The sequence below is a fragment of the Oncorhynchus mykiss genome, unplaced genomic scaffold (genome assembly GCF_013265735.2).
Source record: "Oncorhynchus mykiss isolate Arlee unplaced genomic scaffold, USDA_OmykA_1.1 un_scaffold_222, whole genome shotgun sequence".
Classification (NCBI taxonomy): domain Eukaryota; kingdom Metazoa; phylum Chordata; class Actinopteri; order Salmoniformes; family Salmonidae; genus Oncorhynchus; species Oncorhynchus mykiss.
In genome coordinates, this window is record NW_023493691.1 from 549,724 (window position 1) to 574,952 (window position 25,229).

At 41.6% G+C, this 25,229-nt stretch overlaps 1 protein-coding gene and 1 long non-coding RNA gene across 4 annotated transcripts in view; both read left to right on the forward strand.

Moving 5' to 3' along the window:
• The window catches only part of LOC110528884 (zinc finger protein 585A), a 244,943-nt gene extending 222,401 nt beyond the window's left edge, over window positions 1-22,542 (forward strand). Inside the window, exons 5-11 of the mRNA XM_036973112.1 lie at window positions 2,191-2,439; window positions 5,012-6,154; window positions 19,425-19,496; window positions 19,583-19,650; window positions 19,733-20,775; window positions 20,928-21,051; window positions 21,641-22,542. Of these exons, the coding sequence (XP_036829007.1) occupies window positions 2,191-2,439; window positions 5,012-6,154; window positions 19,425-19,496; window positions 19,583-19,650; window positions 19,733-20,641 (2,441 nt within the window). The 3' untranslated portion in view covers window positions 20,642-20,775; window positions 20,928-21,051; window positions 21,641-22,542. The remainder of the gene's footprint in view (window positions 1-2,190; window positions 2,440-5,011; window positions 6,155-19,424; window positions 19,497-19,582; window positions 19,651-19,732; window positions 20,776-20,927; window positions 21,052-21,640) is intronic.
• LOC118948159 lies at window positions 8,920-19,182 on the forward strand. 3 transcript variants are annotated; one of them, XR_005042071.1, is made up of 4 exons: window positions 8,920-10,399; window positions 13,558-13,659; window positions 15,719-15,967; window positions 19,120-19,182. It is a non-coding gene; the product is annotated as an uncharacterized LOC118948159 (long non-coding RNA). The 3 variants fall into 3 exon arrangements; XR_005042069.1 differs by lacking the exon at window positions 13,558-13,659 and having other exon boundaries at window positions 8,925-10,399; XR_005042070.1 differs by lacking the exon at window positions 8,920-10,399 and having other exon boundaries at window positions 12,727-13,659.
• Window positions 22,543-25,229: the final 2,687 nt, after the last annotated feature.

Sequence of the window (25,229 nt, forward strand, 5' to 3'; positions counted from 1 at the left end):
GTAATATCATCAACCATGTGTAGTTAACTAGTGATTATGATTGATTGTTTTTTTATAAGATAAGTTTAATGCTAGCTAGGAACTTACCTTGGCTTACTGCATTCGAGTCTCCTCGTGGAGTGCAATGGAGTGCAATGAGAGGCAGGTGGTTAGAGCGTTGGACTAGTTGCAAGATTGAATCCCCCGAGCTGACAAGGTGAAAATCTGTCGTTCTGCCCCTGAACGAGGCAGTTAACCCACCGTTCCTATGCCGTCATTGAAAATAAGAATGTGTTCTTAACTGACTTGCCTAGTTAAATAAAGTTGTAAAAAAAAAAAAAAAAAAGTAGGCCAAACCAAAAATACCGATTTCCGATTGTTATGAAAACTTGAAATCGGCCCTAATTAATCGGCCATTCCGATGAATCGGTCGACCTCTAGTTTAAACATCTTCTATTGTACAGAAAGTAAATAGCTTAATAAATTGGTAGTGACAGAATTAGATTACAAGTCTTTTTTTGTTTGTCTCCTGGGCTATTGAAGGTTGTAGCTCAGCCTCTGAATGTCAAGGAAACAACGTAACTTCTTCCCTGGTTATTTTACAGCTTGTTTCTAGCGTAAAGCAGCGCTGACCAAAAACACTGTTATAGATCTCTTTATATAATCGGATCAGTTTTATTTTCTTCATGTTATTCTAACAAGTGGTAGGCCTGTGCTTTTTTGACATCATCTTCACTAAAAGAGGCCTATGGCATAACCCCTCAAGTGGAGTCTGGGTTTTAACTCAACAGCCCTTCACTGACATGGAGGTAGGCTATTTAAAGAGTGCATGGTGAGTGTGCGCTAGTCCGTGCCCAAGATTGTGTGTATTTTTTGGGGACTTGGCCTAATCAACAAAAAAATCTGAAGAAACCTTTCGCTCTCTTCTTCACAGCACAGCCATTGGTTAGGATAGGACTACACAGCACAGCCATTGGTTAGGATAGGACTACACAGCACAGCCATTGGTTAGTATAGGCCTAAACAGCACAGCCATTGGTTAGTATAGGCCTACACAGCACAGCCATTGGTTAGGATAACACAGCACAGCCATTGGTTAGGACAAGCCGACACAGCACAGCCATTGGTTAGGATAACACAGCACAGCCATTGGTTAGGATAAGCCGACACAGCACAGCCATTGGTTAGGATAAGCCGACACAGCACAGCCATTGGTTAGGATAACACAGCACAGCCATTGGTTAGGATAGGCCTACACAGCACAGCCATTGGTTAGGCAGCATAAAAAAAACAGTTTTGGCTCAACAAGCACAGAGCAGGCCGTTTCTCAGGGTTGGAATAACCTTTGCAGTGTGTAATGCAGCCTAGTTGTATTTCCACCATCCCAGCAACTATCCTAGAACCATATTATAACTTTGCTCTGCACTTCTCCCAGCATGCACTTCGTATCCTATAGCCCAGGGCTCTCCAACCCTGTTCCTGGAGAGCTACAGTCCTGTAGGCTTTCGCTCTAACCCTAATCTAGCACACCTAATTTTATAAACTGAACCAATGGGTTTGGAGTTAAAACCTTCAGGAGGGTAGCTCTCCAGGAACCGGGTTGGAGTTAAAACCTACAGGAGGGTATCTCTCCAGGAACCGGGTTGGAGTTAAAACCTACAGGAGGGTATCTCTCCAGGAACAGGGTTGGAGAGCCCTGCTTTAGCCTATAGACTATGGATAATTTGATTGACATTACACTAAATGGCCTATAGTCACACTTGATATTGCCCAGCAGAGAATCAGAGATGAGGGGCGGCATCAGGCACACATTGATATATAGCCAATCAGCGTTCAGGGCTCAAACCACCCAGTTTATAAAGCCTAATAAGCAAGTCATGGTAAAACACTGAGAAATATTGACATGTCATCAATTACAAATGACATGACCCTCTTCTGGACTAGATTAAAACAATACTCAACCCTCTCCTTGACTGAAATGGAAACAGCATAACCCTCCCTCATTTTCCTCCGGGTAACCATTCTGTACATTTAGATCCATCTCTTATTTGTGTTTTTTCTAATGTTTTGAATGAATGTTTTGTTGGCAATGCTTAGCTACCTGATCTATTGAAATGAGAGAATTGAACAACAACAAATATAATATCTTTTGAGAATTAAGTAAGCACCAGAACTGTCAAGGTTGTTTTCTGTTTCTCATTATATCTACAGGACGACTTGAATTAAGTCTGAGGCCGGTAACATCAACAGTGAGGACAAACCCAGCCTGCCTCTCTCCTTCCACACTGAGTCCAAACCGACAGTCACTGGGTCCTGATTGTGATAGTGGAGCCCAGTTTGCACTGCAGGATCCAGAGATGGCATCAGTGAAGGTGGAAGACAGCAGTCAAACACTGGAGCTGAATGTCAACATTAAAGATGAAGAAGAGGAGGAGAAGATTGGGACAACTCTTAGTCATGGTAACAGCAGGTTCCTCATAAGTTAGACTGGGTCATAAGTTAGACTTGGCCATAAGTTAGACTGGGTCACAAGTTAGACTGGGTCACAAGTTAGACTGGGCCATAAGTTAGACTGGGTCATAAGTTATAGAGGTCTAAAGCTAGGAGAGAGGAGACTAAAGAAGTGAAGTAGACAAACTGCCAGTGTTTTAAAGTTATATGAAATGAGTCTGTGTCGTTACTAACCCTTGTGATAGTGAGTGGAGGATGATATGAAATGAGTCTGTAGTTACTAACCCTGGTGATAGTGAGTGGAGGATGATATGAAATGAGTCTGTGTAGTGACTAACCCTTGTGATAGTGAGTGGAGGATGATATGAAATTAGTCTGTGTAGTTACTAACCCTTGTGATAGTGAGTGGAGGATGATATGAAATGAGTCTGTGTATTTACTAACCCTTGTGATAGTGAGTGGAGGGTGATATGAAATGAGTCTGTATAGTTACTAACCCTTGTGATAGTGAGTGGAGGATGATATGAAATAAGTCTGTGTAGTGACTAACCCTTGTGATAGTGACTGGAGGATGATATGAAATGAGTCTGTGTAGTTACTAACCCTTGTGATAATGAGTGGAGGATGATATGAAATGAGTCTGTGTAGTTACTAACCCTTGTGATAGTGAGTGGAGGATGATATGAAATGAGTCTGTGTAGTTACTAACCCTTGTGATAGTGAGTGGAGGATGATATGAAATGAGTCTGTGTAGTTACTAACCCTTGTGATAGTGAGTGGACGATGATTCTGGGTAATTATTTTCACCCCTTTAGCCTTAGACTGTTGTCAGGGTTGGTGTCAATTCCAGATCATTCAGGAAATACACTGAAATTCTAATTCTCTTCAATGCTTTTCAATTAGCAGCATGTGGAATTTGGTTTACTTTCTGAATTGATTGGAATTGAAAAGGAATTGACCCCAACCCAGACTGTTACCCACTTTTAGAATAGTTTTACTCCCCTGTATTGTACAGCCTACTGATATGAAGTCATAAGTCACCAGGTACAGCCAGAAGAGGACTGGCCACCCCTCGGTTCCTTTCTAGGTTTCTTCCTATGTTCCTCTGTTCCTGCATTCTAGCAAACCTACTCATTCAAGGGTTTTTCTTATTTTTTTTTACTACTTTCTACATTGTAGAATAACAATGAAGACAAACTATGAAATAACACATGGAATCATGTAGTAACCAAAATAAAGTGTTAAACAAATCAAAAATATATTTTATATTATTCAAAGTAGCCACCCTTTGCCTTGATGACAACTTTGCACACTCTTGGCATTCTCTCAACCAGCTTCACCTGGAATGCTTTTCCAGCAGTCTTGAAGGAGTTCCCACATATGCTGAGCACTTGTTGGCTGCTTTTTTTTTTTTTTTGAGTGGGCAGCTTGATGAGAGCCAGTCAATGTTTCACACGTTATCCAGATAATGACGGTTAGCACTTGGTGGTCTATAGCAGCTTCCCACTAGAATGGGCTTTAGGTGAGGCAGATGAATCTGTAGCCGTATTACTTCAACAGTATTTAACATGAGATCGTCTCTAATCTTTACAGGAATGTGGTTCTGAATATAAACAGCAACACCTCCCCCATTGGCATTTCTGTCTTTTCTGTAGATGTTATAACTATGTATTGCTACCACTGTATCATCAAAGGTATTATCTAAGTAGAGTTTCAGAGAGAGTCAAAATATGTATGTCATTTGTAACTAGCAAGTTATTGATATCATGAACCTTGTTTTTTAGGTTACATATATTAATATGGGCTATTTTTAGCACTTTTATGCGTTGCTTGATTGTTTTTAATGCTTTACTGAGAAGCTTTATCAGGTAGACTTACTTATATTATGTACATTGGAGATGATAGTGCTGTGAGCTGCACAAAGTGGTCTTCTTACTAGGGCACACCGGTAGCCATGCTGGTTAAGTGTGGCTTTGAATTCTAAATAAATCACTGACAGTGTCACCAGCAAAGCACCCCCACACCACCTCCGTTGCTTCACGGTGGGAACCACACAAGCAGAGATCATCCGTTCACCCACACCACATCTCAGAAAGACACGGCAATTGGAACCAAAAGGACAAACCATTTCTTTGGGCTGCAATCTGAGGTGCACTTGACTCTAATGTTGTTTCTCTTTGCTTTATTTCAGCTGTTTTTGTCATAATATGGATGGTATTTTACCAAATAGGGCTCTTCTGTATCCCACCCCTACCTTGTCACAACACAACTGATTGGCTCAAACGCATTAAGAAGGAAAGAAATTCCACAAAGTAACTTTTAACAAGGCACACCTGTTAATTGAAATGCATTCCAGATGACTTCCTCACGAAGCTGGTTGAGAGAATGCAAAGCTTTCATCAAGGCAAAGGGTGGCTACTTTGAAAAATCTAAAATATATTTTTGATGTCTTCACTATTATTCTACAATGTAGAAAATTGTAAAAAATAAATGAAAACCCTGGAAGGAGTAGGTGTCCAAACATTTGACTGGTACTGTATATCACACCAACTGACTGGTTCTTCTGATGTTGTTCACACAGGAGACCGTGTTGAGACATTCCCTACATCCAGAGTGACACAGCAGGAAGATCACAGACCTAAGAGGTCTCACCACTGCCCACATTGTGAGGAGAATTTTCCAATTCTATCAAAGCTAAAAGTACACTTAAAAATACACACAGGAGACAATCTGTATTCCTGTACTGACTGTAGGAAGAGATTCACAACATCAAGGGCTCTGACACTTCATCAGAGAGTGCACACAGGAGAGAAGCCTTACTCCTGCTCGTACTGTGGAAAATGCTTCACAACATCGTCTGAGTTAACAGTTCATCAGAGAACACACACTGGAGAAAAGCCTTATATCTGCTCTGACTGTGGGAAGAGTTTTTCTCACCTGTGTAACTTTAAAGCACACCAACGTATACATGCAGGAGAGAAGCCGTTCTCCTGCTCTGACTGTGGGAAGAGTTTCTCTCAACAGAACCATTTAAAATCACACCAACGTATACACACAGGAGAGAAGCCTTACTTCTGCTCTGACTGTAGGAAGAGTTTCTCCCACCTGTGTAACTTTAAAGCACACCAACGTATACATGCAGGAGAGAAGCCGTTCTCCTGCTCTGAGTGTGGGAAGAGTTTCTCTCAACAGAACCATTTAAAATCACACCAACGTATACACACAGGAGAGAAGCCTTACTACTGCTCTGACTGTGGGAAGAGTTTCTCTCGATTGGATACTTTAAAATCACATGAACGTATACATACAGGAAAGAAGCGTTACTACTGCTCCGACTGTAGGAAGAGTTTCTCCCACCAGGGTAGCTTAAAAAAACACCAATGTATACACACAGGAGAGAAGCCTTACTCCTGCTGTGACTGTGGAAAATGCTTCACAACATCATTTGATCTAAAAGTTCATCTGAGAACACACACTGGAGAAAAGCCTTACATATGCTCTGACTGTGGGAAGAGTTTCTCTCAACAGAGCAACTTAAAAACACACGAACGTATGCATAAAGGAGAGAAGCCTTACTACTGCTCTGTGTGTGGGAAGAGTTTCTCTCAACAGAGCAACTTAAAAACACATGAACGTATGCATAAAGGAGAGAAGCCTTACTACTGCTCTGTCTGTGGGAAGAGTTTCTCTCAACAGAGCAACTTAAAAACACACCAACGTATACATAAAGGAGAGAAGACTCATCAGTTCTCTCAGACCAGCTAAGATTAAAATCCCTCCCATCACTCAATTTTCATCTCATTGCTTGACTTGGACTGAAATAGGTGCCGGTACTGTTTTGTATTTAGCTTCCACAACATACATCATTCATAAGTAAATTATCTGTTTATAAAATATAAATTGGTATGTGTTATTCACTGACATGTGGACTTAAACTTCATTGTGTTCTGTGACATTTTAATCACTGCGTTGTAGAGATGATCTCTTTATCTATGTATGTTGCTATTGTGAGGTTAACACACGTCTAGCAGATTTAATTAGTCTGTCATAGGTTGTTATTCTATTCGTATTATACGGTAATTCATCAGTTCTGCCCCACAAAGGAAAATGTCAATAAACTCCCGTGATGCACTTTATGGTCTGCGGATTCAGTTTGTTCTAGTTTCCATGGTTAGTTTCCATGGTTAGTTTCCATGGTTTCCATGGTTAGTTTCCATGGTTAGTTTCCATAGTTTCCATGTTGTTGGAGAGTCAGGGGTTGTTACACTGTTATTATGGGGCGGCAGGGTAGCCTAGTGGTTAGAGAGTTGGACTAGTAACCGGAAGGTTGCAAGTTCAAACACCCGAGCTGACAAGGTACAAATCTGTCGTTCTGCCCCTGAACAGGCAGTTAACCCACTGTTCCCAGGCCGTCATTGAAAATAAGAATTTGTTCTTAACTGACTGCCTAGTTAAATAAAGGTTAAATAAAAATGACAAGAATTATCAAATTGCATCTGTCAATAGTTATTTTTTTTAAATTTACTACTACAGAATTTTTCAGTTTCAGATAAGTATTTTTAACTATTGGACAAGTAAAAAATAATTTGGACAAGTGGCAAGAAAAGTCCATGTCCAGCCCTGACATACTTAAGAAGGTGCAAACTGCACTATATATACTAAAGTATGTGGACACCCCCTTCAAATTAGTGGATTCGGCTATTTCAGCCACAGCCGTTGCTGACAGGTGTATAGAATCGAGCACACCGCCATGCAATCTCCACAGACAAACATTGGCGGTAGAATGGCCTTACTGAAGAGCTCAGTGACTTTCAAAGTGGCACCGTCATAGGATGCCACCTTTCCAACGAGTCAGTTTGTCAAATTTCTGCCGTGCTAAAGCTGCCCCAGTCAACTGTAAGTGCTGTTCTTGTGAAGTGGAAACGTCTACGAGCAACAACGTCTCAGCCGCAAAGTGGTAGTGCATAAAAATCGTTTTTCCTCAGTTGCAACACTCACTACCAAGTTCCAAACTGCCTCTGGAAGCAATGTCAGCACAAGAACTGTTTGTCTGGAGCTTCATGAAATGGGTTTCCATGACCTGTCACACACAAGCCTAAGATCACCATGCACAATGCTAAGCGTCGGCTGGAGTGGTGTAAAGCTCGCCGCCATTGGACTCTGGAGCAGTGAAAATGCATTCTCTGGAATGATAAATCACGCCTTACCATCTGGCAGTCCGACAGACGAATCTGGGTTATGGCAGATGCTAGGAGAACGCTACCTTCCCGAATGCATAGTGCCAACTGTAAAGTTTGGTGGAGGGGTAATAATGGTCTGGGGCTGTTTTTTATGGTTCGGGCAAAACCCCTCAGTTCTCGTGAAGGGAAATCTAACACTACAGTATACAATGGCATTCCAGACAATTCTGTGCTTCCAACTTTGTGGCAACAGTTTGGACAAGGGACTTTCCTGTTTCAGCATGACGATGCCCCCGTGCACAAAGCGAGATCCATACTGAAATGGTTTTGTCAAGATCGGTGTGGAAGAACTTGACTGGCCTGCACAGAGCTCTGACCTCAACCCCATCAAACACCTCTGGGATGAATTGGAACGCAGACTGCGAGCCAGGCCTAATCGCCCAACATCAGTGCCCTTACCTCGCTAATGCTTTTTTTGGGCTGAATGGAAGCAAGTCTCCGCAGCAATGTCCCAACATCTAGTGGAAAGCCTTCCCAGAAGAGTGGTGGCTCTTATAGCAGCAATGTCCCAACATCTAGTGGAAAGCCTTCCCAGAAGAGTGGTGGCTCTTATAGCAGCAATGTCCCAACATCTAGTGGAAAGCCTTCCCAGAAGAGTGGAGGCTGTTATAGCAGCAATGTTCCAACATCTAGTGGAAAGCCTTCCCAGAAGAGTGGAGGCTGTTATAGCAGCAATGTCCCAACATCTAGTGGAAAGCCTTCCCAGGAGAGTGGAGGCTGTTATAACAGCAATGTTCCAACATCTAGTGGAAATCCTTCCCAGGAGAGTGGAGGCTGTTATAACAGCAATGTCCCAACATCTAGTGAAAAGCCTTCCCAGGAGAGTGGAGGCTGTTATAACAGCAATGTCCCAACATCTAGTGAAAAGCCTTCCCAGGAGAGTGGAGGCTGTTATAACAGCAATGTCCCAACATCTAGTGAAAAGCCTTCCCAGAAGAGTGGCGGCTCTTATAGCAGCAATGTCCCAACATCTAGTGGAAAGCCTTCCCAGAAGAGTGGCGGCTCTTATAGCAGCAAAGGGGGGGGCGACCAACTCCATATTAATGCCCATGAGATGTAGTGTATTTTTCTATTGTGACACAAAAGTTACAAAACAAAAAACAACTAAACTTGTTGGTTGCATAAGTATTCACCCCCAAGTCAATACTTAGCAGAAGCACCGTTGGCAGTAATTACAGCTGTGAGTCTTTCTGGGTCTTTAAGAACTTTGCACATCTGAATCCTGCCATTTTTCTTGGGAAAATGACTTAAGCGCTTTCAAGTTGGATGGGGAACATTAGTCAACAGCAATTTCAAAGGCCACAGATTCTCAATTGGATTCAGGTCTCGCCTTTCTTCAGCAATGGCTTATTTCTCTCGCCGGGCTTCCATAAAGCCCAGCTTTGTGGAATGTACAGGTGGTAGTTGTCCCAAGGCCGGTTTCCCCCCCGTCTCAGCTGTGGATCTCTCCAGCTCTTTCACAGTTACCATTGGCCTCTTGGTTGCTTCTCGGTCTAATACCTTCCTTACCCGGGTCACTGAGTTTTGGTGGACGGCCTTCTTTAGTCAGAAGTAGCCCTTGTGCCATATTCTTTCCATTTTTATATTTTTTATAATGGATTTAACAGTGAGTTCTTGACCTACTGATGGCGTGGCTGCTATGACAACGGGCTGTTCAGACTGTACTCAGGCCTGTACTGACGTGTGTGGCTGTAGCTGTAGGGTTCCCTATAAAGTGCATAGGGCCCAGGTCAAACGTTGTGCATTGAGTTCAACACAGTGATCATTTTCAGATACTTTCTGTTTTCCTTCTCCTATCCAGATTCAACCTTGAAGCATAATTAATATACCCAGTATATGATAGACATCCTCAATGAATCCTGAGCATGAATTCATTAGTTGTAATTACAGATTTCATATGGGGAGAGGCCACAGAACAGGGGATGAGGAGGAGGAGTAGGAAGGCTCCACAGAACAGGGGATGAGGAGGAGGAGTAGGAAGGTTCCACAGAACAGGGGATGAGGAGGAAGAGTAGGAAGGTTCCACAGAACAGGGGATGAGGAGGAAGAGTAGGAAGGTTCCACAGAACAGGGGATGAGGAGGAGTAGGAAGGCTCCACAGAACAGGGTCAATCAAATGTATCCTGCATCTTTCTCGCTCTCTCTCTCCCTCCCTCTCTCTCCCTCTCTCTCGTAACAACCATGTAAATTCAAGTAATTGAACAATCAGGTGCTCTCTCTCTCAGTAAAGTAGAGGAGTAATCTGCCAGAGGCTGAGAATTTCAAATGATCTTAACCAGACACTTAATTCAATTCCTACAGCTTTATGAACAAAATAAGTGGTGTGTTTAATTCAAATAATCAGCACAAGGTACGAAGTCTATCAGAGTATGGGCACTGGTCAAAACAAGTAGTGAAGTCAGAGCTTGATTACAACCAAACAGTGTTTGTTTGACTCCCTCAGTTATATCTTGACCAACAAAAAAAAGAAACGTCCGTTTTTCAGGACCCTTGTTTTTCAAAGATAATACCCTTATTGGCCTTCTTGCAACACCTGAGTTAAGAAAAGATTTACTAAATAAACTAATGCAACATATTGAATGCCAACCACCATTAAACCCACCGAAGAAGAAGAAGTAGTCCTGTTGCGTTTTGATAGTCAGGGAACAGGAAGTTCCGGGCAGGCTTCGGCCACAATTGTTCTCTGAAGACAGTAGCGGTTGTGTCCGTTTCAGAAGTATTAACTAAAGGTATGCAATAGCACGTTTAAACTTTCTAATATCGAAAGAACATGTCGTAACATGTTAGGTAGCAAACCCGTCAAGGTATTTTCACGTTTGTTAAAGGTTTTATGACGTTTTAGTTTTGTGCTGAACCGAGTGAGTGAAGAACGTGATTAAATATAATTTTAGAAGTCACATTTAGCTAGCTAAGTTTAGACTTTGGGTTTGTCAGAGTGAATGAATGTACATTATTTCGTCAAAGTAATTTCATAAAGAATCAATTGATTTGAGATTTGTGAGTTCGTTTGACATGTTTATTATTCTGATTATTTCCATATGTTTATGAGCTGGTAAAATGGCGGCGCCTCTCGGTCTGAGTCAATAGACTTGCAGGCTGTGCGGCTGCACCAGAGAGACAGTTTCAGGGTTGTTTTACTGTTTACAAGCAGAATGTCATGTTCGTCTGATTTCTACATGTCACTGTAACAATATTCAGACACATTCAGTTGTTTCTATATTTATCTATAGTTGTTACTATGGTGTGAATGGGAAATACAATATGTTTTTGTGAGTGAAAGTGGAAAATATGACAGTTCTGCCTCAAACTGCAACCTTGTATTAATTGTTTACTTAGTAATTTGTGAATTTAGGAAGACTACTATAGATTAACTGCACTTGGGTAGTGAACATTATTTTTTAATACGGATATCTGAAAGGAAAATGGATGTCCGTCTGGTGAGCAAAATATATTTGACATAAACCCTCCCTGAACGCTGAATAAAAATATAAAAAAATATCCCCCATAGCCAAAATAATGATTAAAACATGATGGATAGTAGAGAACATGTCTACCGTTTACCAACACTTCTTGGACAGACCAGAGCCTTTAGATATGAACTTTATTAACTGTTCTTCGTCCTGTAAGCGTTGCATGGCAACGCAGGAATTCTGATCGCGTTCAGGGCTGCGGGACAGAAGGTCGTGGGTTCGCAGACCACCGTGAACAAGAGTAGGGGTTGACATCTATTTTATGGTGAAAGCATTGCATGAATCTATCATTGTATTTGCAGGTCTGAGAAAAACATTGCCTTTTATAAACATTTCATGCAAGTCTACGTTATTTTACTTATTAGCAGAATCTTTTTTACCACACAGGTTAAGAATGGACAGAGAGAGAGAGAGGCCTGTGTGTTCATCTTATCATATTTATCCTATGCCAAATCATTGTGTCTCGTTTACAACGAAACTGTCCCTGTTAACAAATAATCACATGTGAGATCATCTGATCATGGTACTTTAAATAGTTCAACATTTCCACGCCAGACAGCGTAAAAGACAAGCTTCCTTTCCATGCCAGACAGAGTAAAAAACAAGCTACCTTTCCATGCCAGACAGAGTAAAAGACAAGCTACCTTTCCACGCCAGACAGAGTAAAAGACAAGCTATCTTTCCACGCCAGACAGAGTAAAAGACAAGCTACCTTTCCACTCCAGACAGAGTAAAAGACAAGCTTCCTTTCCATGCCAGACAGAGTAAAAAACAAGCTACCTTTCCACTCCAGACAGAGTAAAATACAAGCTACCTTTCCACGCTAGACAGAGTAAAAGACAAGCTACCTTTCCACGCTAGACAGAGTAAAAGACAAGCTACCTTTCCACGCCAGACAGAGTAAAAGACAAGCTACCTTTCCACGCCAGACAGAGTAAAAGACAAGCTATCTTTCCACGCCAGACAGAGTAAAAGACAAGCTACCTTTCCACTCCAGACAGAGTAAAATACAAGCTACCTTTCCACGCCAGACAGAGTAAAAGACAAGCTACCTTTCCACGCCAGACAGAGTAAAAGACAAGCTACCTTTCCACTCCAGACAGAGTAAAAGACAAGCTACCTTTCCACGCCAGACAGAGTAAAAGACAAGCTACCTTTCCACTCCAGACAGAGTAAAAGACAAGCTACCTTTCCACTCCAGACGGAGTAAAAGACAAGCTACCTTTCCACGCCAGACAGAGTAAAAGACAAGCTTCCTTTCCACGCCAGACAGAGTAAAAGACAAGCTACCTTTCCACTCCAGACAGAGTAAAAGACAAGCTACCTTTCCACTCCAGACGGAGTAAAAGACAAGCTACCTTTCCACTCCAGACGGAGTAAAAGACAAGCTACCTTTCCACTCCAGACGGAGTAAAAGACAAGCTACCTTTCCACTCCAGACGGAGTAAAAGACAAGCTACCTTTCCACTCCAGACAGAGTAAAAGACAAGCTACCTTTCCACGCCAGACGGAGTAAAAGACAAGCTACCTTTCCACTCCAGACGGAGTAAAAGACAAGCTACCTTTCCACTCCAGACAGAGTAAAAGACAAGCTACCTTTCCACGCCAGACGGAGTAAAAGACAAGCTACCTTTCCACTCCAGACAGAGTAAAAGACAAGCTACCTTTCCACGCCAGACAGAGTAAAAGACAAGCTACCTTTCCACGCCAGACAGAGTAAAATACAATTCATGTCTGATCCCAAAATGTGTCCGGAACCTTCTTAGGGAGGGTGTGACACAATTTCTGAACCCACGGAGGCAGAGGTCAAATCAAGCTCCTAACGCATCGCCGTGTGCCTCTTCAAGTTTTGTAACAGTGTGAAGGGCTCGGTATAGCACCGCATTGACCTGATTGGTGGGCAGGAGGTGGGGGCGGGAGGTCCAGTATAAACACAAACTCACTTCCTTGACAACAGCTCTGCTCCGTTAAGCGCTAGAAGTATAAAAGCCCGGATGTCTGCAGAGGATGGATCTGCAGTCAGATATCGGAATTGACCATCCAGTCTTTTAGCAGAGAAATGTAAATCTCTAACTGCTGGCTACTCTCATTCTGTGTCTTTAATCCAACAAGCATTTCCCTAAAAGCGGTCTGGGTTTTAACATCTTCTATTGTACAGACCAGTAATTAGCTTAATAAATTGATAGAATTAGATTAGTATATTTCTTTTCGTTTTGTCTCGTAGGATATAGAAGGTTATATCTCAGCCTCTGAATGTCAAAGAAATGAAACCGTGATTTGCATCCGAGTCACTTCTTCCCTGGTTATCTTACAGCTTGTTTCTAGCGTAAAGCAGCGCTGACCAAAAACACTGTTATAGATCTCTTTATATAATCAGATCAGTTTTATTTTCTTCATGTTAATCTAACAAGTGGTAGGCCTGTGCTTTTTTGACAGCATCTTCACTAAAAGAGGCCTATGGCATAACCCCTCAAGTGGAGTCTGGGTTTTTAACTCAACAGCCCTTCACTGACATGGAGGTAGGCTATTTAAAGAGTGCATGGTGGGTTGAGGAATAGGCTAGTCTGGGTTTTAACTCAACAGCCCTTCACTGACATGGAGGTAGGTTATTTAAAGAGTGCCGGGTGGGTTGAGGAATAGGCTAGTCTGGGTTTTTAACTCAACAGCCCTTCACTGACATGGAGGTAGGCTATTTAAAGAGTGCATGGTGGGTTGAGGAATAGGCTAGTCTGGGTTTTTAACTCAACAGCCCTTCACTGACATGGAGGTAGGCTATTTAAAGAGTGCATGGTGGGTTGAGGAATAGGCTAGTCTGGGTTTTTAACTCAACAGCCCTTCACTGACATGGAGGTAGGCTATTTAAAGAGTGCCGGGTGGGTTGAGGAATAGGCTAGTCTGGGTTTTAACTCAACAGCCCTTCACTGACATGGAGGTAGGCTATTTAAAGAGTGCCGGGTGGGTTGAGGAATAGGCTAGTCTGCCTGCAAGATTGTGGTTTGTGTTTTTGGGGAACTTGGTCTAATCAACAACAACAACAAAATGTGAAGAAACCTTTCACTCTCTTCCTCAACTGCCACAATTGACCGACACATCACAGCCATTGGTTAGGTAGCATTAAAATAAATAAAAAAACGTTTTGAATCAACAAGCAGAGCAAGTCGAGGCTCAGGGTTGGGAATAACCTTTTGTGGTGTGTAATGCAGCCTAGTTGAATTTACACCATCTCAGCAACTGTCTTAGAAATACAGTATAACTTTGCTCTGTGCTTCCTCCCAGCATGCACTTGGTATTCTATAGGCTATGGATCATTTGATTGACATCACACTAAATAGCCCATAGTCCCACTTGATATTGTGCAGCAGAGAATCAGAGATGAGGGGAGGCATCAGCCACACATTGATTTATTTAATCGATAATGTCAGAGGGGGTTTGTTATATGGCCAATATACCACGGCTAAGGGCTGTTGTGGAGGGCCTGGATACAGCCCTTAACCCTGATATATTTAAGGTCAGAGGGGGTTTGTTATATGGCCAATATACCACAGATAAGGGCTGTTGTGGAGGGCCTGGATACAGCCCTTAACCCTGATATATTTAAGGTCAGAGGGGGTTTGTTATATGTCCAATATACCACGGCTAAGGGCTGTTGTGGAGGGCCTGGATACAGCCCTTAACCCTGATATATTTAAGGTCAGAGGGGGTTTGTTATATGTCCAATATACCACGGCTAAGGGCTGTTGTGGAGGGCCTGGATACAGCCCTTAACCCTGATATATTTAAGGTCAGAGGGGGTTTGTTATATGTCCAATATACCACAGATAAGGGCTGTTGTGGAGGGCCTGGATACAGCCCTTAACCCTGATATATTTAAGGTCAGAGGGGGTTTGTTATATGTCCAATATACCACGGCTAAGGGCTGTTGTGGAGGGCCTGGATACAGCCCTTAACCCTGATATATTTAAGGTCAGAGGGGGGTTTGTTATATGTCCAATATATCACGGCTAAGGGCTGTTGTGGAGGGCCTGGATACAGCCCTTAACCCTGATATATTGGACATATTCCACAAACCCTTGAGGTGCCTTATTGCTATTATAACGTACGTAACGTAATTAGAAGAGTTAAAAAGTAATGTTTTGTCACCCCCCTGGTATATGGTGTGATATACCACGGCTGTCAGCCAATCAGCGTTCAGGGTTCCAACCACCCAGTTTATAAAGCGTAATAAGCAACTCATTCTTAAACACTGAGCAATATTGAAATTTCACCAATTACAAAATGACAGGACCCTCTTCTGGACTAGATTAAAACAATACTCAACCCTCCCCTTGACTGAAATGGAAACAGCACAACCCTCATTTTCCTTCAGGTAACCATTCTGTACATTTATATCTCTTACGTTGGGTCATTTAAAGGGTGAACTTTCTGTCTGTTTTGAATGAATGTTTTGTTGTCAATGTTTATCTACCTGATCTATTGAAATGAGAGAATTGAACAACAAAAAAAGATAATACATTTTTTGAGGACAAAGAAAGCACCAGAACTGTCAAGATTGTTTTCCGCTTGTCTTTATTACTACAGACCAACTCAGATTAAGTCTGAGGCCGGTAACATCAACAGTGAGGACAAACCCAGCCTGCCTCTCCCCTTCCACACTGAGTCCAAACCTACAGTCACTGGGTCCTGATTGTGACAGTGGAGCCCAGTTTGCACTGCAGGATCCAGAGATGGCATCAGTGAAGCTGGAAGACTGCAGTCAAACACTGGAGCTGAATGTCAACATTAAAGATGAAGAAGAGGAGGAGGAGATTGGTACATCTGTTAGTCATGGTAAGAGCAGGTTCTATCTATAAGTTATCTTCATATATTAGACCTCCATAAGTTATGAACCAGTCTGTTGATAGGTTGAATTCTGTAATTCTGACATCACACATCCCTGAACAACTGGATTATCTGGAGTGATCAGAGAGGAGACTAAAGAAGTGAAGTAGACAAACTGCCAGTGTTTTAAAGTTCTATGAAATGAGTCTGTGTAGTTACTAACCCTTGCGATAGTGAGTGGAGGATGATATGAAATGAGTCTGTGTAGTTACTAACCCTTGTGATAGTGAGTGGAGGATGATATGAAATGAGTCTGTGTAGTTACTAACCCTTGTGATAGTGAGTGGAGGATGATATGAAATGAGTCTGTGTAGTTACTAACCCTTGTGATAGTGAGTGGAGGATGATATGAAATGAGTCTGTAGTTACTAACCCTTGTGATAGTGAGTGGAGGATGATATGAAATGAGTCTGTGTAGTTACTAACCCTGGTGATAGTGAGTGGAGGATGATATGAAATGAGTCTGTGTAGTTACTAACCCTTGTGATAGTGAGTGGAGGATGATATGAAATGAGTCTGTAGTTTCTAACCCTTGTGATAGTGAGTGGAGGATGATATGAAATGAGTCTGTGTAGTTACTAACCCTTGTGATAGTGAGTGGAGGATGATATGAAATGAGTCTGTAGTTTCTAACCCTTGTGATAGTGAGTGGAGGATGATATGAAATGAGTCTGTGTAGTTACTAACCCTTGTGATAGTGAGTGGAGGATGATATGAAATGAGTCTGTGTAGTTACTAACCCTTGTGATAGTGAGTGGAGGATGATATGAAATGAGTCTGTGTAGTTACTAACCCTTGTGATAGTGAGTGGAGGATGATATGAAATGAGTCTGTAGTTACTAACCCTTGTGATAGTGAGTGGAGGATGATATGAAATGAGTCTGTAGTTACTAACCCTTGTGATAGTGAGTGGAGGATGATATGAAATGAGTCTGTAGTTACTAACCCTTGTGATAGTGAGTGGAGGATGATATGAAATGAGTCTGTAGTTACTAACCCTTGTGATAGTGAGTGGAGGATGATATGAAATGAGTCTGTAGTTACTAACCCTTGTGATAGTGAGTGGAGGATGATATGAAATGAGTCTGTAGTTTCTAACCCTTGTGATGTTGAGTGGAGGATGATATGAAATGAGTCTGTAGTTACTAACCCTTGTGATAGTGAGTGGAGGATGATATGAAATGAGTCTGTAGTTACTAACCCTTGTGATAGTGAGTGGAGGATGATATGAAATGAGTCTGTAGTTACTAACCCTTGTGATAGTGAGTGGAGGATGATATGAAATGAGTCTGTAGTTTCTAACCCTTGTGATGTTGAGTGGAGGATGATATGAAATGAGTCTGTAGTTACTAACCCTTGTGATAGTGAGTGGAGGATGATATGAAATGAGTCTGTGTAGTTACTAACCCTTGTGATGTTGAGTGGAGGATGATATGAAATGAGTCTGTAGTTACTAACCCTTGTGATAGTGAGTGGAGGATGATATGAAATGAGTCTGTAGTTACTAACCCTTGTGATAGTGAGTGGAGGATGATATGGATAATTATTTTCACTCCTTTTTTGCCTTAGACTGTTGTCAGGGTTGGTGTCAATTCCAGATATTTGGGGAAATACACTGAAATTCCAATTCTCTTCAATGCCTTTAAATTAACAAAATGTGGGACTGTTGGAATTGGAATTAGGTTTACTTTCTGAATGGACTGTTATTTAAATGGAATTGACCCCAACCCAGACTGTTACCCACTTTTAGACTAGTTTTATTCCCCTGTATTGTACAGCCTACTGATATGAATACATATGTCACCTGGTACAGACAGAAGAGGACTGGTCACCCCCTCAGAGCCTGGTTCCTCTCTGTTTCTTCCTTGGTTCCTGCTTTCTGGGGAGTTTTTCGTGGCCACTGTGCTTCTACATCTGCATTGCCTGCTCTTTGGGGATTTTAGGCTGGGTTTCTGTGAAGCACTTATACATGCCACATGTATTTTATATAACCCTTTTTACATCAGCAGTTGTCACACAGTTCTTTACAGAAAAACCTAAAACCCCAAAGAGCAGGAAATGTAAATGTAGCTCCATAAAATAAGTACAGTACCAGTCGAACGTTCGGACACATCGTTAGGGTTCGTTCCTTACTTCCTTCCTTGTCAATCATTGGTGAAATTAGCATTATGACAATTATCTTTAATTAAATCATTCAAAAACCTTTTATTAATGCAATTTTGCAGACAGACGTTGACAAACCAGGAACATAGCACGCATGTTTCAGAGTAAGTTCTGCGTCTAACGAAAGGCCTCAGTTGTTTTATTACACCCTGAGTCGCTCCCTGATGATGTCACTGCCGACATCATCATCCTCTACTCCTGGGACCAGAACCAGGCCTACAGAGCTGTATAAACAGGTCCTTTATTAACTGTAGCTAAACACTTAGCAGTAAATGTCCCCTCGTCCCCAAAGTGGATTTATAGTGGAATGTTTACCTAGTCTCATCTCCTTCACTCCCCTGCAGAGTTCTGTCTAAGTCACACATTTCTAAGAGGGGCCTCTTTATAATGAGGCAGAAAGAGAGAGAGAGAGAGAGAGAGAACTAAAATATAACTGTAGAACAATACTAAACCTCGACAATGAATAGATATTGTTAATCCGTAGTATAAAACCTTATGAATGTAAGGAGGGAGGGGCCTTTTAACCCCTCCCCTTCTATTAATATAACATACGCATAATCAATTATTCAATACATCAAATATTTGTACAGCCCCAAATTCATGACCCCCTAGGTGAATCCTGACAAACACCTACTCATTCAAGTGTTTTTCTTTATTTCTGCTATTTTTCTACATTGTAGAATAATAGTGAAGACATCAAGACTATGAAATAACACATATGGAATCATGTAGTAACCAAAATAGTGTTAAACAAATCAAAATATATATTGTATTCTAAGTAGCCACCCTTCTGCCTTGTTGACAACTTTGCACACTTTTGGTTTTACAAAGTAGTAAATAGTTAAAGAAAACCAGTTGAATGAGTTGGTGTGTCCACACTTTGGACTGGTACTGTGTATCACACCAACTGACTGGTTCTTCTGATGTTGTTCACACAGGAGACCATGTTGAGACATTCTCTACATCTAGAGAGCAACAGCAGGAAGATCACAGAGCTAAGAGGTTTTCACCACTGCCCACATTGTGAGAAGATTTTCCCAGGTTTATCAAAGCTAAAATACACGTAAAAATCCACACAGGAGAGAATCTGTATTCCTGTACTGACTCTGGGGAGAGATTCACAACATCAAAGGCTCGACAGTTCATCAGAGAGTGCACACCAGAAAGAGAAACCTTACTCCTGCTCGTACTGTGGGAAGAGTTTCTCTCAACAGACCAACCTAAATAAAACACCAACGTTTACACACAGGAGAGAAGCCTTACTCCTGCTGTGACTGTGGAAAATGCTTCACAACCTCATCTGAGCTAACAGTTCATATGAGAAACACACACTGGAGAAAAGCCTTATGTCTGCTCTGACTGTGGGAAGAGTTTCTCCCACCAGGGTAGCTTTAAAAGCACACCAACGTATACATACAGGAGAGAAGCCGTACTCCTGCTCTGACTGTGGAAAGAACTTCTCCCGATGGGTACCCTAAAATTGCATAAACGTATACATACAGGAATTAAGCCTTACTACTGCTCTGATGTAGGAAGAGTTTCTCCCACCAGGGTAGCTTTAAAGCACACCAACGTATACATACCGGAGAGAAGCCGTACTCCTGTTCTGACTGTGAGAAGAGTTTCTCCCGATGGGGTACCTTAAAATCGCATGAACGTATACATACAGGAAAGAAGCCTTACCACTGCTCCAACTGTGGGAAGAGTTTCTCCCAACGGAACCATTTAAAATCACATGAACGTCTTCACATAGAAAAGAAGGCACACTCCTGCTCTGACTGTAGAAAATGCTTCACAACATCATATGATCTAAAAGTTCATCAGAGAACACACACTGGAGAAAAGCCTTATGTCTGCTCTGACTGTGGGAAGAGTTTCTATCAACAGAGCAGCTTCAAGAAACACCAACGTCTACACACAGGAGAGAAGCCTTACTCCTGCTCTGACTGTGGAAAATGCTTCACAACATCATCTGATCTAAAAGTTCACCAGAGAACACACACTGGAGAAAAGCCTTATGTCTGCTCTGACTGTGGGAAGAGTTTCTCTCAACAGAGCAGCTTCAAGAAACACCAACGTTTACACACAGGAGAGAAGCCTTACTCCTGCTCTGACTGTGGAAAATGCTTCACAACATCATCTGATCTAAAAGTTCACCAGAGAACACACACTGGAGAAAAGCCTTATGTCTGCTCTGACTGTGGGAAGAGTTTCTCTCAACAGAGCAGCTTCAAGAAACACCAACGTTTACACACTGGAGAAAAGCCTTACATCTGCTCTGACTGTGGGAAGAGGTTCTCTCAACAGAACCATTTAAACACACATCAACGTATTCACACAGGAGAGAAGCCATACTACTGCTCTGTCTGTGGGAAGAGTTTCTCTCAACAGAGCAACTTAAAAACACACCAACGTATACATAAAGGAGAGAAGACTCATCAGTTCTCTCAGACCAGCTAAGATTAAAATTAGGTGATGGAGTGATTTTAATTTCATTGCTTTACTTGGACTGAAATAGGTGATTTTAATCTCATTGCTTGACTTGGACTGAAATAGGTGATTTTAATCTCATTGTTTGACTTGGACTGAAATAGGTGATTTTAATCTCATTGCTTTACTTGGACTGAAATAGGTGATTTTAATCTCATTGTTTGACTTGGACTGAAATAGGTGATTTTAATCTCATTGCTTTACTTGGACTGAAATAGGTGATTTTAATCTCATTGCTTGACTTGGACTGAAATAGGTGCCGGAACTCATTTTAGAGGAAACCCTTTTGGACAATCAGAACCTTACAAATGGAAAGGCCGCACACCCTTCCTAAGAAGGTCTGGTTCCGACAGATAACCAGCGAACGAAGGCATTCACACGTAAATACATTCATGATTTCTTCTCGTCTGCAAAGTATATGATTACTGTGAGAATAGTTTCTAAAATGTTTCTAAAATGTATCAATGATAAGTGTTGTTTTTCTCTCTCTCCTTTTGAAAAAAAACAGACACTATATTGTGTCAGTCCGCTAGGGACCTTTTTAAAAAATAAAAACACTATATTGTGTCAGTCCGCTAGGGACCTTTTCTCATGTATTAAGTGTGTGTGTTTATCCTGTGTTATCATTTAGTTAGCTAGTAAATAAATATTTAAATCAATTTGTGTACTACTGAATCATAAGTAAGGCTGGGGTTTTTGCAGATGCAGGAGGTTACGACGGTTCAGAATGATGATATGAGACGAGGTTATGATTAATATGTTGACTGTTTTATGGATGTGATAGGTAAATACCTTTTTTAGAGTTTAATTCGGGAGATGCTCTCATGGTGCCCCAAAAATTCCTAATGAGTTAATTGTTACATGATTAATTTAATCGGGTAACAAACAGAGTTAGTTGATTTAGATACATAACAGTCATCAGATTAATGAAAGTAAAGTCACGACAATTGTGTGTGGATTTCTCCTCAGTCTGGGTGCAATCCGGCTACCGAAAGCGCACACAGTGAGCGACGTCATCAGCACTCCCACAAGTCTCCAGAAAACTTGTTTTGTGACCGAGAAGCTCCTTTTTCAGTATAACGTTGGAGGAAATACGTTCCTAGTATGTGAGGAATTTGTTTGCTGGCCTCATGAATACTAGTCAATTAGCTAATATTTAGGGGGAAAAAATGTTTTTTGTTTGGCTAGTTATGCTAACCCGTTTGCAATCTCTTTTAGCATTGCTTGCTAGCTACAGAGGCTAGTTAGCTACAGTAGTTAGCAACTGCTATCAGTTGTGTTATTGTCACATGTTGCCTTTTCCACCGTTTTAAAATGCATACTGGCATTTGTGCGGGAAACCGAACACTTACATGAAGGTTAAATAAAAAATGCACATGGGAAATCCTGTACATTAGATGTCTGAATACATTTTAAAAAATAAATAATTTTCTCTTGCCTTTTTTAGCAGCCGCTACAAAGTTTAGTGGTGGACAGATGGGGCGCTCTCCTGTTGCCTGGCCAGCTTTCAGGTGCCTGTAAAAACATTTTGATAGACAGCTATCTCCCGCTCTCCATTGCCCCAGGACATGTTGAGACTTGACAGTTCATGCAGCTTTTAGTAGTCCCTACGTGACTCCCAATCACAGCCGGATGTGATGCAGCATGGATTCGAACCAGGTACTGCAGTGACACCTCTTGCACTGAGTTGCAGTGTCTTAGACCGCTGCACCACTCGGGATGGAAGTCACTTACCTGTCATTAACTGTTGTAGCGGATGTTGATTGTAGCAACCCATTATTGACTGACAGGTTCAGGTTGTCTCACTACACTGTACAAAAATATAAAATGCCACATGTAAAGTGTTGGTCCCATGTTTCATGAGCTGAAATTTAAAGAAATCCCAGAAATGTTCCAAATACACAAAAAGCTTATTTCTCTCAAATGTTGTGCGCACATTTGTTTACGTCCTTGTTAATGAGCATTTCTCCTTTGCCATGATAATCCATCCACAGGTGTGGCATATCAAGAAGCTGATTAAACAGCATGATCATTACACAGGTGCACCTTGTGCTTTGGACCATAAAACGACACTTTATTAAAATGTGCAGATTTGTCACAACACAATGCCACATATGTCTCAAGGTTTGCGGGAACGTGCAGTTGACATGCTGACTGCAAGAATGTCCACCAGAGCTACCATCAGCTGCCTCCAATGTAATTTTTTTGCGGGGGGGCAGTTTGTCCAACCAGCCTCATAACTACAAACCATGTGTAACCACACCAGCCCATGACCTCCACATCCGGCTTCTTCACCTGCGAGATCGTCGGGGGGCTGACGAGTATTTCTGTCTGTAATAAAGCCTTTTTGTGGGGGAAAACTCATTCTGATTGGCTGGGCCTGGCTCCCAAGTGGGTGGGTCTGGCTCCCAAGTGGGTGGGCCTATGCCCTCCCAAGGCCCACCCATGGCTGCATCCCTGCCCAGTGAAATCCCCAGGTTGGGGCTTAAATTGACTGATTTCCTTGTATGAACTGTAACTCAGTAAAGTCTTAGAAATTGTTACGTGTTGCATTTTATATTGTACTTCAGATATATACAGTTGAAGTCAGAGTTTACATGCACCTTAGTCAAATACATTTAAACTCAGTTTTTCACAATTCATGACATTTAATCCTAGTAAAAATTCCCTGTTTTTTAGGTCAGTTAGGTCAGTTAGGATAACCACTATATTTGAAGAATGTGAAATGTCAGAATAATACTAGAGAGTGATTTATTTCAGCTTGTATTTCTTTCATCACATTCCGAGTGGGTTAGTTTACATACACTCAATTAGTATTTGGTAGCATTGCCTTAAAACTGTTTAACTTGGGTCAAACGTTTCAGGTGGCCTTCCACAAGCTTCTCACAAATAAGTTGGGTGAATTTTGGCCCATTCCTCCCAACAGAGCTGGTGTAACTGAGTCAGGTTTGTAGGCCTCCTTGCTCACACGCTTTTTCAGTTCTGCCCACACATTTTCTATAGGATTGAGGCTTTGTGATGACCTTGACTTTGTTGTCCTTAAGCCATTTTGCCACTACTGGAAGTATGCTTGGGGTCATTGTCCATTTGGAAGACCCATTTGCGACCAAGCTTTAACTTCCTGACTGATGTCTTGAGATGTTGCTTTAATATCTCCACATCATTTTCTATTCTCATGATGCCATCTATTTTGTGAAGTGCACCAGTCCCTCCTGCAGCAAAGCCCTACCACAATATGATGCTGCCACCCCCATGCTTCACGGTTGGGACGGTGTTCTTCGGCTTGCAGACCTCCCCCTTTTCCCTCCAAACATAACGATGGTCATTATGGCCAAACAGTTCTATTTTTGTTTCATCAGACCAGAGGACATTTCTCCAAAAAGTACGATCTTTGTCCCCATGTGCAGTTTCAAACCTAGTCTGGCTTTTTTATGGCGGTTTTGGAGCAATGGCTTCTTCCTTGCTGAGCGGCCTTTCAGGTTATGTCGATATAGAACTTATTTGACTGTGGATATACAGTGAGGCAAAAAAGTATTTAGTCAGCCACCAATTGTGCAAGTTCTCCCACTTAAAAAGATGAGAGAGGCCTGTAATTTTCATCATAGGTACACTTCAACTATGACAGACAAAATGAGAAAAATAAATCCAGAAAAATCACATTGTAGGATTTTTAATGAATTTATTTGCAAATTATGGTGAAAATAAGTATTTGGTCAATAACAAAAGTTTCTCAATACTTTGTTATATACCCTTTGTTGGCAATGACAGAGGCCAAACGTTTTCTGTAAGTCTTCACAAGGTTTTCACACACTGTTGCTGGTATATGTCGATATAGAACTTGTTTGACTGTGGATCTAGATACTTTTGTACCTGTTTCCTCCAGCATCTTCACAAGGTCCTTTGCTGTTGTTCTGGGATTGATTTGCACTTTTTGCACCAAAGTATGTCCATCTCTAGGAGACAGACCGCGTCTCCTTCCTGGGCGGTATGACGGCTGCGTGGTCCCATGGTGTTTATACTTGCGTACTATTGTTTGTACAGATGAACGTGGTACCTTCAGGCATTTGGAAATTGCTCCCAAGGATGAACCAGACTTGTGGAGGTCTACAATTTTTTTATGAAGTCCTGGCTGATTTTTTTGGGATTTTCCTGTGATGTCAAGCATAGAGGCACTGAGTTTAAAGGTAGGCTTGAAATACATCCACAGGTACACCCCAATTGATGTCAATTAGCCTATCAGGAGCTTCTAAAGCCATGACATCATTTTCTGGAATTGTCCAAGCTGTTTAAAGGCACAGTCAACTTAGTGTATGTAACTTCTGACCCACTGGAATTGTGATACAGTGAATTATAAGTGAAATAATCTGTCTGTAAATAATTGTTGGAAAAATTACTTGTGTCATGCACAAAGTAGATGTCCTAACCGACTTGCCAAAACTATAGTTTGTTAGCAAGAAATGTGTAGAGTGGTTGAAAAACGAGTTTTAATGACTCCAACCTAAATGTTTGTAAACTTCCGACTTCAACTGTATAAGTTATATAGCTAGCTAAAGTTAGC